The sequence below is a fragment of the Sarcophilus harrisii genome, chromosome 2 (assembly GCF_902635505.1).
Source record: "Sarcophilus harrisii chromosome 2, mSarHar1.11, whole genome shotgun sequence".
NCBI classification, from domain to species: domain Eukaryota; kingdom Metazoa; phylum Chordata; class Mammalia; order Dasyuromorphia; family Dasyuridae; genus Sarcophilus; species Sarcophilus harrisii.
Genome location: NC_045427.1, coordinates 576,789,632 through 576,805,042, shown reverse-complemented (window position 1 = coordinate 576,805,042; position 15,411 = coordinate 576,789,632). Strand labels below are relative to the sequence as shown.

At 36.9% G+C, this 15,411-nt stretch overlaps 1 protein-coding gene across 1 annotated transcript in view; it reads right to left on the bottom strand.

The window, feature by feature from the left end:
* Nucleotides 1-15,411, bottom strand: part of GRK5 (G protein-coupled receptor kinase 5) — a 295,653-nt gene that overhangs the window by 85,690 nt on the left and 194,552 nt on the right. The window contains exon 4 of the mRNA XM_031955944.1: nt 1,684-1,761. Within this exon, the coding sequence (XP_031811804.1) occupies nt 1,684-1,761 (78 nt within the window). The remainder of the gene's footprint in view (nt 1-1,683; nt 1,762-15,411) is intronic.

Here is a 15,411-nt window from a genome sequence, read left to right as displayed (position 1 = left end):
ATCATTATTCTAATAGTAGAGTCTAGCTTGGGGACCTACTCCATGTCTTATCTCATGTCATCACTCAGGGCATAGAAATAAGAAGTCATGCCCTCAGACACTCACTAACTAGAAAGGGTTTAAGTCAGCAATCTTTCTTGGCCTAGCTATGTTTAGAGTCTAGTACCCCCAACTAGTTAAATAAAAATAGCTCCTAAGCCATACTCAGAAAGGCTTGAAATTGTAGAAAGAAATTTATTATGGGAACAAGATTAATTAATGAAAAGTCTCGGACCTCCACCCTACTCCTTCAATCTGGCTTGGCTAAAATGTGCTATATCACTTCAGCAGGAAAACTGGAGAAGACACTTGGGAAAAATGTATCTGGGCTCCCAGGAGGATGACATACCACACTTGTAAAATCTTCTAAAGCAGAGGTCTTGGGGCTCGGTTACTGTTATGAGGTTTTAAGCGGCTTTAAGCTGAAGATAATTCATGTGTTTAAAGCCCCACATTTATTGCTTCTTGGCAGTAGCTTCTGCACAGAGGTTAACCCCGGTCAGGGAAGGAAGGAAGCAAATAAAAGAAGGGTCCCAGTGGCAGTCCCCATCTAGCTTCTGCCATCAACCCCAACTACTCTGTTGGTTGGAATGGGGCCATTTTGAACTCTTCTATGTCCCACACACTAAGCAACGATGGTAACACAGGAAAGACTTTTAACAACATGTCATTCCACCACTCCCCCCATCCCTATTTTTACATATTAGGAGGAACCACTGAGAGATTAACTGACTTACCTAAGATCATAAAGTTAGTAATAGAAAAGAAACTAAAACCCAAGTTTCCAGTAGAAAGGAAACTAGTCAAAAGACCTGAGTTCAAATCCTAGCCCTGCAATTTATTACTATATCACTTTGGGCAAATAATTTGTCATTTCTGGATCTCAGTTTCTCCCATTTTTCACAATGAGTAAATTAAAGGAGGTGAGCTTTAAAGTCTCTTTTAGCTTTAAATTTACAGTCCCTTTCTCCATCTCCTATTCCCTAAGTTCTCAGTTCAGAGATTTTTTTCTTCTATATTGCATTCTTTTTATTATTTTTTTTTTATTTCTGGAGATGAATGAAAGGGAATAGCAAAGGCTGGTAGTGAGACTGTGCATGGGGAAGGTCACATTTGGATTCCCTTACCCCATGTCTCAACCCAGGAATTGGGGCATACCTCAGGCAACCATTCTCTCAACCTACCCCTCCATGCTTTCCACCCCCAGATTTCCATGAGCCTTCCCTCAGTCACTGAGCTGGTACTTCCTGAATCACACCCAGCATATGCTCTTGGAAGATTTAGTTTGTGGGTCCTCTGGGGTAACAAACACAGTCATATCATGATCCATAGGGGATCTCCTGTCTCCAAAGAGGTGTGACCAGACTCCCAGGCTAACTTCTAGCCAAGAAATTGGCCTCAAGGAGCTGATGACCTCACACTTTTGAAGTCCTTCAGGCCCTCTGAATTCTTTGGGTGAAAAATGATATTTCTGGAGTCTGACTTGCAGCCATGATTCCAGGCTGTTTTCATCCTTGGGTTTTGTTCCCTGGGGGTCATTATCTCAGCCTTTCCGAGCACGGGCTGTCGGATATTTTTGTGTTCTCTGTTTGGTGGAGTAAGAACTCGCATTCTTATAGTTATGTTTTTTTGGCTGCCCCTTACCTCTGGGGTGAGGTATTTCATCACGATTTCCTTCCCTTTCTCTCCCAGTTTTTCATCTGGTATAATTTCATACTCTGCCTAGAACAGAAAAAGAAAAGAAAATATCAATATTTTTGGCTTGCATATCTTATTAAAAACATAGGATGTTAGATCTGGAAGGGACCTCAGAGATTATCTCCAATATATAAATAAGGAAACTGAGGCATGTGGGGACCCAGCTTTCCCAAGGTCATACAGCTAAGTAATAGCAAAAAACAGGGTTAGCTGGAGCCAATTCATCTCAGCTGTGAGCATTTGCATCACAGAAATCAGTAAATACTTATTTGATCATTGTCTATACTTAAGAAAATGTTAATAAATGTGTTTTGTTTTGTTTTTTAGAAAGCTGGTTGTAAAACATTTAGCAATATATTACTGCTTAAAATCCAGATCTTCTGGCTCCTAAACATTGATATCATGGACACTTAAAACTTTTTCACAAGGGAAAAGGGGAGCCTAACATTGGGGGGAGTAAGATAATACCCCATTTAAAGAAAATTCCACAATTTAGATATTCCAGGTTCACAAGAATGGGACTTAGTCTCTTCTGAAGATAATGCCAAGACAGTCTTATTCCCTCATACCTTAGACATTTGCCAAGGCAAAAAAAAAAAAAATTCAAGAAAATGAGAAACTTCAGTTGAGTTGATTTTTGCAGTGACTTCTTTGCTGTGTGCTGGATGAGGGAATTACAAATTGTTTATAGCTATTAAAAGAAACCCTACCACCCAAGGCCATGTACTTATTCTGTTAGACATAGTCCAAAAGCATAGCTATTTAAAAGAAGATAGGAGGAAATGATCTCAGCAGCAAAGATGGACTGAAGTGCCTTCTCCAAGCATTTCCCTGTGGACTTTTTAGCCCTTCCTCCACTTCTTCATTCTTCCTTCAAGATAACCTCCCACCTCTATTCCCTTCTTGGTTAATTTTTTTTCCCAGTTCAGTATACCCTCTTGGAAAACAAATAATTGGGGAAGCCTGTGGATTTTCTTACACACACTGGTCAACAAAATTAAGAAATGTATTTCCCCATATTTGGAGATCTTAACCACTAAAATTAGTCAAAATTGAACATGGGTGAAGGACATAAAAAAGGAGGAGAGAAAGAACTTGACATCATGAATATTCAAAATCAGGGTAAAAGTGGTGGGAAGAATATTAGATTTGGAATCAAGAAACCTAGGATTGGATTCCACTTTTTCTGGGTCTCATTTTTCTTTCTTTTGCAAAGTTAAGAGAATTAGAATAGATGATTGGACTCTGATTCTATCTCTGCCCAGAAACCAAACAAGTACTTATGGCTAATGAACTGGTCATTTACTAGGTGGAGCTTATAGAATTGGTCCTTTTAATTGTTTCCAGAGGGCAAAAGTTGGTCTGCTTTCCCTTGATACTTCATTCTCCTTTTGATTCCTCTTCACTTGATTTCCTTTTCTTCCCTACCAAATGGATAGGTCGCTCTCTCTCTCTCTCTCTCTCTCTCTCTCTCTCTCTCACACACACACACACACACACACAAACACAAACACGCCAATAAAATGGGAGGTGCTGGAGCCATTGACCTGAAGGGTCCTTTGCCTTTTTTTGCATTTTTCCAGAATAAAAGAAGGGAAAACAGTAAAACGGTGAAATTTGGTAGTGAATTGTTTATTGGATTGAATAATTTTGATTTTTGAGATAATGGGAAAACCATCTGAATATGCTGGTTTTCATTTGATTACAAGGGTTGTGAGGGAGAGTAATATCTAGTTCTTAATTGATTGAAAGTAGTCCAGGGATATTCAGTAGAATGAGCTTCCACTTGTGTGTCCAAGTGGGTGAATTTCTCAAACAGTGTGGGGGTGTTCCGAGAGCAAAGACAACATTCTCTTCTGAAGGCCAAAAAGGAACAAGTTATTCTAGACAAATCGCAAATTATAGTCAAGCTAAGTTGGGCAACAACAGCAGGGTTCACTAATTTAGCTATTTTGATATTCCCTAGTCTTTTAAATGTACTTCAAATTATCTTCTTCTGATATAGTCTATCTTAATTTCTATGTTCTCTTTTCTTCTGAAAAGAAGATTTAGAAAATGCATGGTTATGGTCTGAAATATATATAGAAGGGGAATGGGAAGGAAAGAAGGAAGTGTATGCTGGAAATGGATATCATGTTGCAATGACAGAAAAAAGAGGATAGATAATTAGGAAATTACTGCAGATTTGTGAATGAAGGGACTGGTATAGATTCAGGGATTCAGAAGTCCAGTGATTTTAGTTCAACAGAAAAGTCTGGGGGGGAAAAAAACAGCAGAAGGTAAAAGCCTTGGGGTCAATATAGATTGTATGTACCTAGAGGTTTACTTGTGGTCTTCCCTCATCAGAATGTGAACCATTTAAGGGCTGAAAAAATTTTGCCTTTTCTTTGTTTTTTTGGTATCCCTAATACTTAGCATAGTGGATCAGCTTCTCAATCAATTCTTGAAAGGAAGAACTGGTACCCCAGAAAACTAAGGTTCAGCTAGGTCTAAGGTGCTTGGCTAGATTCTTCATTCATTCCCTAGCTTGTGATATGGCACCATGGGAACCTCCCCAGCCTGTTTTTAAATGCTTAGTGAAACTTGGCTCCGGTGTAACTATTTGAATATCATCTAGGCTAACAGCCCTACTTGGAACATTTGATGTTCACTGTTCAAAAATATCTTTCAAGACCCTTCAACTAAATATAAGTGTGAGGGTCACTAATCAATTGCAATAACTGGCTAAAAATGTTGGTCCTCTGTGTATGAAACCAAAACCAAATATTACTTTCAGGTCAGCCACCTCCCAGAGAAAGATTGGCTGAGTAAACCAGTCCTAGTTCCACCGGAGAAGGAACTGGGAGCACATTGGGACACAGAACACTAGTTCTAACATCAAAAGCCCTTTCTTTTCTTTTCATTCAGAGTCCATGTCAGGTCAACAACACTGGAAGAACATTTGCGTTGTAAGCGTAAAAACAAGCCAATGTTTTCCAGTTCCATTTTCTAAATTACTAATGACAGAATATGTCTCCAAAAGGAAGTATAGAAAGATGATAGACAGAAAGAAAAAAAAAGATGGAAGACTAGATCTGAAATAGGAACCATGAAGATGCAGAATAGGGAAAGATCCAGGCTCTGGAAACAAGTAAAAAATAAATGAAAGTAAAAACAAGTAAAAAATAAAAGTGAAATAAAGTATACTGAGAATCTCCGCAATAGACTCCTCCCTTCTCAAGTAAGGGGCTGAAGTTTTTGCCTCAAGAATTCAAGACTCATATTTAACCAAAAAATAGCAGCATCTTCTAGCAGCCTAGAATTGCAATTAGAGTTAGCTCTGATAAACAATTACAAGACAATGACCTCAATTAAAGAGACATAAACTATATACATGAAATACTCCCATATTATATTCTGTTATACTTTTCTGTAAGCAGAGTGGGAAGGAATTTCACCAGCTCTTTCAAAACATAAAGGGAGAGGTTGTGAAACACAGCAGATAAACAGCTGGCTTTGGAGTTGGAAAGTTCTGGGTTCAAGTGTTTCAACTCATATAAGCTGTGTGGCTTTGTAACCTCTAAATGTCTTCCCGACAACTCTAAAAATGATCTTTTCCAGAGGAAAAGTTCCTCACCTGGAACTCTTAACTTACTTGAAAGGAATCACAGTTGGAGAATTTATTCATTAAAAAATTGTGGGTTAACAGCTTTTGGGATAAGAATTCATTATTTGACAAAAACTGCTGGGAAAACTAGAAATTAGTATAGCAGAAATTAGGCATGGACCCACACTTAACACCATATACCAAAATAAGATCAAAATGGGTCCATGATTTAGGCATAAAGAAGGAGATCATAAATAAATTAGGGGAACATAGGATAGTTTACCCCTCAGACTTGTGAAGAAGGAAGGAATTTGTGATCAAAGAAGAACTAGAGATCATTATCGATCACAAAATAGAAAATGTTGATTATATCAAGTTAAAAAGTTTTTGTACAAACAAAACTAATGCAGACAAGATTAGAAGCAATGCAATAAACTGGGAAAACATTTTTACAGTCAAAGGTTCTGATAAAGGTCTCATTTCCAAAATATACAGAGAATTGACTCTAATTCATAAGAAATCAAACCATTCTCCAATTGATTTTTGAATGAAGAAACTGAAACTATTTCTAGTTATATGAAAAGGTGTTTCAAATCATTATTGATCAGAGAAATGCAAATTAAGACAACTCTGAGATACCACTACATACCTGTCAGATTGGCTAAGATGACAGGAAAAGATAATAATGAATGTTGGAGGGGATGCAGGAAAACTGGGACAATGATGCATTGTTGGTAGAGTTGTGAACGGATCCAACGATTCTGGAGAGCAATTTGGAACTATGCTCAAAAAGTTATCAAACTGTGCATACTCTTTGATCCAGCAGTGTTACTACTGGGCTTATATCCCAAAGAGCTCTTAAAGAAGGGAAGGAGATCTGTATATGCAAAAAATGTTTGTGGCAGCCCTGTTTGTAGTGTCTAGAAACTGGAAATTGAATGAATGTCCATCAATTGGAGAATGGCTGAATAAATTGTGGTATATGAATATTATGGAATATTATTGTTCTGTAAGAAATGACCAGCAGGATGATTTCAAAAAGACCTGGAGAGACTTACATGAACTGATGCTGAGTGAAATGAGCAGGACTAGGAAGGAGATCATTATATACTTCAACAACAATACTATATGATGATCAATTCTGATGGGTGTAGCTCTCTTCAACAATGAGATGATCCAAATCAGTTCCAATTGTTTAGTAATGAAGAGAACCAGCTACACCCAGCGAAAGATCCATGGGAAATGAGTGTAGAGTACAACATAGCATTTCCACTTTTTCTGTTATTGTCTGCTTGCATTTTTGTTTTCCTTCTCGGGTTATTTTTACCTTCTTTCCAAATCTGATTTTTCTTGTGCAGCAAGATAACTGTATAAATATGTATACATATCCAATACATGTATTGGATTTAACATATACTTTAACATATTTAACATGTATTAGACTTCCTGCCATCTATGGGAAGGGGTGGGGGGAAGAAGGGGAAAAGTTGAAACAGAAGGTTTTGCAAGGGTCAATGTTGAAAAATTATCCATGGATATGTTTTGTAAATAAAAAGCTATTAAAAAATAAAAAGAAATAGTGGGTTAGCAAGAGAACATTGTGCACAGCAACAAAGAGATTAAGTGATGATCAGCTGTGATAGACTTGGCTGTTCTCAACAATGCAGTAATTTGAGGCAATTCCCAATAGACTCATGATGAAAAGAACCATCCCAAACCAGAGAGAGAACTATTGAGACTGAATGTGGATCAAAGCATAATATTCTCTCATCTTTTGTTGTTGCTATTGTTATTTGTTTGCTTGTTTTTTTTTTCCTTTCTCATTTTTTCCCCTTTTGATTTCATTTTTTTTTTGTACAGCATGATGAAAATGTTAATATATTTAGAAGAATTAAACATGTTTAATTTATATTGGATGGTTGTTGTCTAGGGGAGAGGGGAGGGAGAGATAGGGAGAAAAAATTTGCAACACAAAGGTTTGCAAGAGTTAATGTTGAAAACTATCTTTGCATGTATTTGGAAAAAATAAAAGTTTTTTTAATTAATTAATTAAAATAATATGTTTTTAAAAATAGTGGGTTGGGAATGAAGGTTTTAAAGTAATTTCTCTACCTAATTTGCTTTGAAAATCCTATTTCTTGGGAAGATCTTTAACTTTTAACAAGCCTAAGGCAATGTGCTTTTTAAACATGTGGGTTCACGACCCCACATGGGGTTGTAAAATTATGATTCATGATCAATAAATGTTTGATTTGTATGCCTATTTTATATACCTAAACATCTAGAGTTGCACAAAAATTTCTCAGGTGAAAAGAGTTCTGGAGGAGAAAAAGATTAAGAAGCCCTGTTTTAGAATACAAAGTCTTTGATGCTTATTATGTGTTATTTTGGACAAATCACTTCCTCTCTTTAAGCCTCAGTTTCTCATAACGCATATTTTTTTCAAAAAATTATCTATTGAACATTCAGTTTGACATTTATTAGGTATGTAGTCTCTGGGAAGTTACTTCAGAGTGATAATCCTTGCCAAACCTACCTCATAGAGTGGCTGCAAAGAAAACTTTGTAAACCTCAAAGTGCAATATAAATAGCACTATATAAATATATTTTTAAATGACAATAGCATTTATATTAATATTTTAAAATTTGCAAAGAACTTTATAAATATTATCTCAGTTTATCCTCATAACAACTCTGTGAGATACTACCTACTATTATCATTTTTACAGTTGATAAAACTGAGGCAGACATATTAAGTGAGTTGCTTGGGATCACACAGCTATTAAGTATCTGAGGCAGAATTTGAACTCTGGTTCTAGACTTCAGATTCTTTGCTTTGATTACTACTATTAAATTCAAGATCTTGTGTGAGGATTGGAGTAAGGATCATCAAAGATGAATGCAATCCCTCCCTTAGAGATTGGGAGAATAAGATAGGCACAGAAACAACTCTACAATAACTTGAAGGAATCACTAATTAATTTACCTAGAGATAGGTAGTTGGGAATTTCTTTTCTTCTTCTCTATCCATTCCCTCTCTGCTCTTACCTCTGCACTTGAAAATAAAGCTGTGAATGAAATGAATTATCTTAAAACTGTTCCAGGCCCCCTTATCTTGGCCTTTTACAACTTATAGTCATCCCAAGAATAGCCTTAGGGTGGGAAGGGAGGAGGGGGTAGGAGGTGATGCTTTTCTAAGATAAGAAGTGAAACACAAAAGAGCTAGAGAGGGAGAAAAGCCTTTTAAAATTACTTGTGAATACACAGCTGTCAAAGATGGATTTCTGTGTAATGTCTCTATGGAGCAGGCTGTGTGACTAGACATATATACTAGAGCCAACATCCTTCATAAACCTAATATTTCATTCTTGAGCTCTCTCTCAGCAGATTCTAAACACATATTGTCATCATATGGCAGCAGTACCATATAAGATGTTTCTCCATTAAAAAAAAAATTCTTTGAAAGATTTTAGCAAATGCAAATGTCCTAAATTGGTAAAAAAAAACAAAAAACAAAAAAACAAAAAAACAAACAAACAAACAAACAAACAAACAAACAAAAACAATGACCTGCCAAGTCTCACCTACCATGGTGATGATTGAAAAGGGCACAGAACACTGGGTGGAATGCTTCTTGGCCTTTAACTAATTTTTTTATGTCACCTCCTTACCCAGGAGACTTCTTCATGCCCCAACAGGAAGATGAAGTCAATCATGTAATGAGGTTTCTGGCTTTTGTAATCATCAAGCCAGTTAGCTTTTCCTAAGCTCCCACTCAGTGGAGATTCTTAAATCTATAGATTCTGCTCATTACCATCCCTCAACTCAGAAGAAGCCAAATCTTTATCTACACTGGCTCTGACTTCCTTCCATAGCCAGACATTCTCAGAGGGAGATTTATAGATTTAGAGGAGGGAAGGACTTTATAGCCCAAGTAGTTCAATGTCCTAATTTTACAACGGAGGAAGATGAGTTCCCAAGAGGTGTCCCTTTCTTGGATGCAGTTTTCTAGTCTGTAAAATGAAAGGTTCACTTATAAGTTCTCTTTCAGATCTAAAATTCTTGGAGATAATTTTATGAAAAATTTATAATACGCAAATCTACAATGTACTTAAAATAACCAAATGTTCTCTCCAAGATATTTGATAAAGTCATGCTTCAGAATTCAAAAGCCTATAAATGCTTTTCTGGTGTGCCAGGAGGCACCTGATACCTATCCAGAGAAGAGTAAAACCTGAGAAAGGAGAGTCTGTCCTACCTGTGTTTGTGCTAGCTGGCTGCTGTAAAGGAATGGTGAAAGCATGAAAATTTTGGAATAATTTATCATAGTACAAAAGGAATTCAAACAGAAGACTTGGGCTCAAAGCTCATATACTGTCTGTATGCCAGAGGGCAAACTGGATGACTTACTTCATGGCAGCAGCCAGGTGAGATAATGGATAAAGTATTGGGCCTGAAGTCGGGAAGACCTGAATTCAAATAGAGCTTACGTATTACTTACCAGTTATGTGACCTGAGCAAGTCATTTAATCTCAATTACCATTTGCTCAACTACAAAATGAGCATAATAATAGAACAGGATTATTGTAAGGATTATTTATAAGATTATATCATAATGTTTGACAGAGGCTTAATAAATGCCGGTTCCCTTCCTTGTCCTTTCTTGGACTTTGGACCTTAGTTTTTTCATCTGTAAAATAGATAGGTTCATGGAATTCAAAATAAAATGATGGAAGGAACTTTACTGGTCACCCAGTCCAACTCATATTCATATAGGCAACTGAAACCCAAGAAAGTGATTGGATTTGCCCAAGTCGGACTGGCAGTAAGTATCAGAGGTTAAACATAGTGGAAGATGTATTGGACCAGGAACCAGAGAACCTTTTTTCACATCAGTAATATGGCTTTGAGCAAACCACCTCATTGTTCAGGCTTTGGTTTCCTCAAAGATAAAAGTAAAGAACTGAACTAAAGTCACTTCTAGTTCCATGACTTCCATTTCATTCCATTCTTTTTTAATGGAATTACAATTTCTAGTTTCAGATAAGTGAAAGTTCTAAAGAAGGGAAAGGGATCATTTACTCTCTTTCACTCATGCCAAGGGAAGAGTCCTCAAACAGTAAGAAGGGAGTCAGTTCTAAGGAATACTCATGCACCTTCTTTATTGTCCTGTTTTACATCCCTCTAGTTCACCCTCTTTTTTATCCCATCTTTTGTATTCCTTTAGAAATTCATGGCTACATCTGACATTTCTTTTTTCCGCTTGTTGCTTTTCTAGAGACCATCACATACAGAAGCAACTTTGTCTCATTTTGTAGTCCCATAACTGTTTGAAAAGAAACATTTTTGAGTCAGCTCTATCCTTAACATCTGATATCCCAATAATGCTAGTAAAGTTTTAATGTGACTTTTACACATTCAGATAATGAGTTGTAGGCTATTCACTTCTGCTCAAGCAAGAGATGAGACTGAGATGAAATAATAACATTCAGTAAAGACAAACTGTGTTTATTTCATAAATCTTCAGAGAAAAGGTAGCACTGCTGCTCTAAGAAAAAGTTTATTCTAAACAAGGCTTTCCTATGCTTAGATCAATGGCCCTTTGATTTCAAACAAGAGAACAATATTCCAGAAAAATGGATAAACAGAGATAATCCTATGGGCATGACATCATGGGATCTAATCAGGTGGCAGTTAATATAGTGACTATCTATCATGAAAGGTGCTCTCACCATCAGAGAGATGCTCATATTCCCTGAGTCCCAAACTTTGAGGGGGGCAATGAGGAAGAAATAAAGGAGAGTTATGGTCCAGAACTTCCTGTGAAGGCCTTTTAGCTCCACATTTGTTCTAGAGATTCTCTACTAGACTTTGTGAATATCCAAGAGAACTGCCCAAGAAAAATTGGTAAAAATATCTTGATTTGAAATTTCTCTAACATTTGCCTGATTAGTCATATACCAAATCAAAATATAGTTCCATGCAGATCTTCTGTTATACCATAAAGAAAAACCTAATATGTCATTTTTTATCTGTCCCTACTGTTATGCCACAGTTCTCTTTTATTGTCTTGACTCAGTCTCCCTAATTATCCTGACCCAGTCCTAACTCAGTTTCTCTGTTTCAGTTTATAATAATCATCTCAAAGCTCAGTCCTACAAAACCTCCCCTCCCTCTTTATCAGAATATTTGATAAGGATAAAAGATCTTGTTTTAGAATATCAGAATGCCTCTCTCCATCCCAAGCTACCAGAATGTCAGATATTGTCTTATCAAGATGCCTCTCCCCATCTTTGGGGTTCCTCTTCCCCGCCCCCGCCAGGTCATCCCATTCCCTATGCCCTGTCAGAACTGGATTGTCAGAGTCCTGTTTCTGCTCTCAGCACCCTGATTCCACCCCTGCCTCAATCTACTCCCTGAGTCTGAGCCATGTGTATATAGATCATTGAGAACTCACATTGTTGGCTGGATTCTTGGAGATGATAGTCTCATTCAGCCCTGGGACCACACCACAGATCCATTTGGTCCCAGTATATCTCTCCCTTTCAAATAAAATATTAAATACTCTCTAATCTCTATCTTGCCTCAGTTTCTCTGGCATTACACTACCTTACCATAGCCTCAAAGTAACATACTCTGTAACACTTTGCCCCAACGTGGGAAAGCAATGAAAATATCTTCATAGAGTCCTTCATGTCCTGATGCTTTTGACCTAATTACTCAAGTAGACTGCTTAGTGACTTAGAAACAGTATGAGTGGTCATAAAAATTACCCAAGCCCTCTTTTTTAAAAACAAAAACATAGTATTCTACTTGACTGGAGAAATGCAGTCATTAAAAGAGTCAAGGAAAATTCCCCTTACTAGGGGCTATGTCAGAATCCAAAGAGGACGACTTCTTTTTAAAAAGGCAGACTTGGTGGAAGTTTCACAAGGAGGTAGTGATTGTGTGAATTATGCATGTCTTCTAGGAAGAATTCTGGCATCTCATCTTGCTGGGGAGACCCTTTCTCTTATCCATTCATTCTTCATTCCTCACTGGAAAAAAATATTCTTCAAATGAGACATTGTATCACCCCTGGGAAACTCAATAAATTCTCCATGTGCAAAAGAAACATTGTAATGGATCGTCAGTCATCTCCTAAGGTACAGACAAGGAAGACAAGAAAAAGATGCCAATAATTGATGCGAGTTAGGGAAGAAGGGCCAAAGGGACAGAATTGGCCTTAGCTCAAATCACCTTTCCAGTCAATATCTTGCATGTGTAAAAATTATTTAATAAGTCCATGATGAAAAACAAGTCCAACCCCACATTTTCCCCTACAAATGTTGTGGGTGTAATACCAAAGAAAGGGTTGGTTTGTACAACAAATGAAAATGAGCATCATTAGATTTTTTTTTTTTTTACTTCATAACATTTCTCAGTGGGCCAAATAAAGCATGTCACTGGAAAATTCCACAAGCTTATTTCATATCCTTACTACTCTGGCCCAGATACTCCCCCTCTACGGGACTCTATACTGCCTCCTCTTCTAATGAAAGAGGATTTAAAAAGTAAATTTCTTTTCTCTGATCCAATGAAAGATAGTTAATTAGTCTTTTCTTTCAGGGCCACAATAAAGAGGATGAATCCAAAATGCTTCTAATTAATAAGAATAAGCCAATTAATTAAATAGAAGGATGTTTTGAATCTGGCTTCTTCCTCATGTCTATAACCTGTGACTTTAGCGGGGTCAGCATAGACTCCTCATATGACTATTATCTCCTCTAGGTATCTTGCTTTCCAAGTTAGAAAGAGAACAAGGGAAAGAAATAAGTATTTATTTCTGTGTCAGATACTGTGCTAAGTGTTTTATAAATGCAATCTCATTTGACCCTCACAACAATTTTGGGAGGTAGATGCTATTATTGTCTCTACTTTATAGTCAAGGAAATGAAAGCAGACTGAAGGTAAATGATTTTACCAATCAAATACTTAGAAATTGTCTGAGGCTGCATTTGAACTCAAGATTTACTAACTCCTGTCCAGCACTCTAACTAGTATTCAGTTTAGCTGCCAGAGAAGATATGGGGGCACTTCTGAACTAAAGGTTCAGACAATAGGTTCTGAGTGAGATCACAGCAGGAACACATATGGCAATAGTTACCTAACAAGGGTAGCAAAATACCTTGATTCTTTCCTGTTGTCACCAGGACAAAGACTAAATTCTAACTAGGAACACATCAGGAACCATATCTAAAATGAGCAAGTTCAAAAAGGTACACCACTTCATACAACCAGGCTAACTAAGAATAGAACCTTCATGCTCATGTGAAGAATTCTTCAGTTTGGTCTTGAGGATATTCCAAATGTGACAACTGACAGGATCTCACCAGAGAGTAGCCTTGTCTTGTTTAAATGGAATCAGCAAGCAGTCAGATCACTAGTGTCAGGCTATTCCTACTGCTGATTCCTTCTTTGAGGTTGGGGGAAGAGAAGAAGAGAAGTGCTTTTCTTGTGAAAAAAGTTTTCTGTTGGGCTTTGATAAGCTCAATAAGATGGTGTGGCAATCAATAAGAAAACCCACTGTGGATCTCATCTGAATGAATAGAATCACAGTATCACCATAAGATGGGTAATAGTTTCATTGTTTTCTTCCCAATCAGATGATGTAAAGATTGTATCCAGTTCTGGAAGTTAGATTTTAGAAAAGACAATGACAAGCTATGAATGTATCCAGATATAGGTGATGGGAATTATAAGAATCAGTGGGGGGAAATGGTGATGTTTAGCTTGAAGAAACAAAATTTAGGGTTAATGGTAGCTGCCTTCAAATATTTGTAGAAGAGTTATATTCATTCTATTTGGCCCCTAGAAAGAAAAATTAGGGGCAAAGAGATAAAAATGTGGATAAAATGCTAGACTTAGAGTCAAGAAGATCTGATTTCTTCAAGCCATTTTCCAATTGATAAATGGTCAAAGAATATGAACAGACAATTCTCAGATGAAGAAATTGAAACTATTTGTAGCCATATGAAAAGATGCTTCAAGTCATTATTAATCAGAGAAATGCAAATTAAGACAACTCTGAGATACCACTACACAGCTGTGAGATTGGCTAGAATGACAGGAAAAGATAATGTGGAATGTTGGAGGGGATGTGGGAAAACTGGGACACTGATATATTGTTGGTAGAGTTGTTTACAGATCCAGCCATTCTGGAGAGCAATTTGGAACTATGCTCAAAAAGTTATCAAACTGTGCATACCCTTTGATCCAGCAGTGCTATTACTGGGCTTATACCCCAAAGAGATCTTAAAGAGGGAAAGGGACCTGTATATGCAAAAATGTTTGTGGCAGTCCTCTTTGTAGTGGCTAGAAACTGGAAACTGAGTGGATGCCCATCAATTGGAGAAAGGCTGAATAAATTGTGGTATATGAATATTATGAAATATTATTGTTCAGTAAGAAATGACCAGCAGGATGATCTCAGAAATCTGGAGAGATTTATATGAACTGATGCTGAGTGAAATGAGCAGGACCAGGAGATCATTATATGCTTCAACAACAATACAATATGATGATCAATTCTGATGGATGTGGCCCTCTTCAACAATGAGATGAACCAAATCAGTTCCAATGGAGCAGTAATGAACTGAACCAGCTACACCTAGTGAAAGAACTCTGGGAGATGACTATGAACCACTACATAGAATTTCCAGTCCCTCTATTTTTGTTCACCTGCATTTTTGATTTCCTTCACAGTTTAATTGTACCCAATATCAAAGTCTGATTCTTTTGGTACAGCAAAATAACTGTATGGACATGTATACATATAATATATTTAACTTATACTTTAACATATTTTACATGTATTGATCAACCTGCTATCTGGGGAAGGGGGTGGGGGAAAGGAGGGGAAAAATTGAAACAAAAGGTTTTGCAATTATCAATGCTGAAAAATTACCCATGCATATATCTTATAAATAAAAAGCTATAAAAAAATAAAATTGATAGGTCAATATAAAAAAAAATCTGATTTCTAATACCATATCAGAAATTTATTAGCTGTGTAACCATAAGCAAATCACTTTATCTTTCAATCTCAT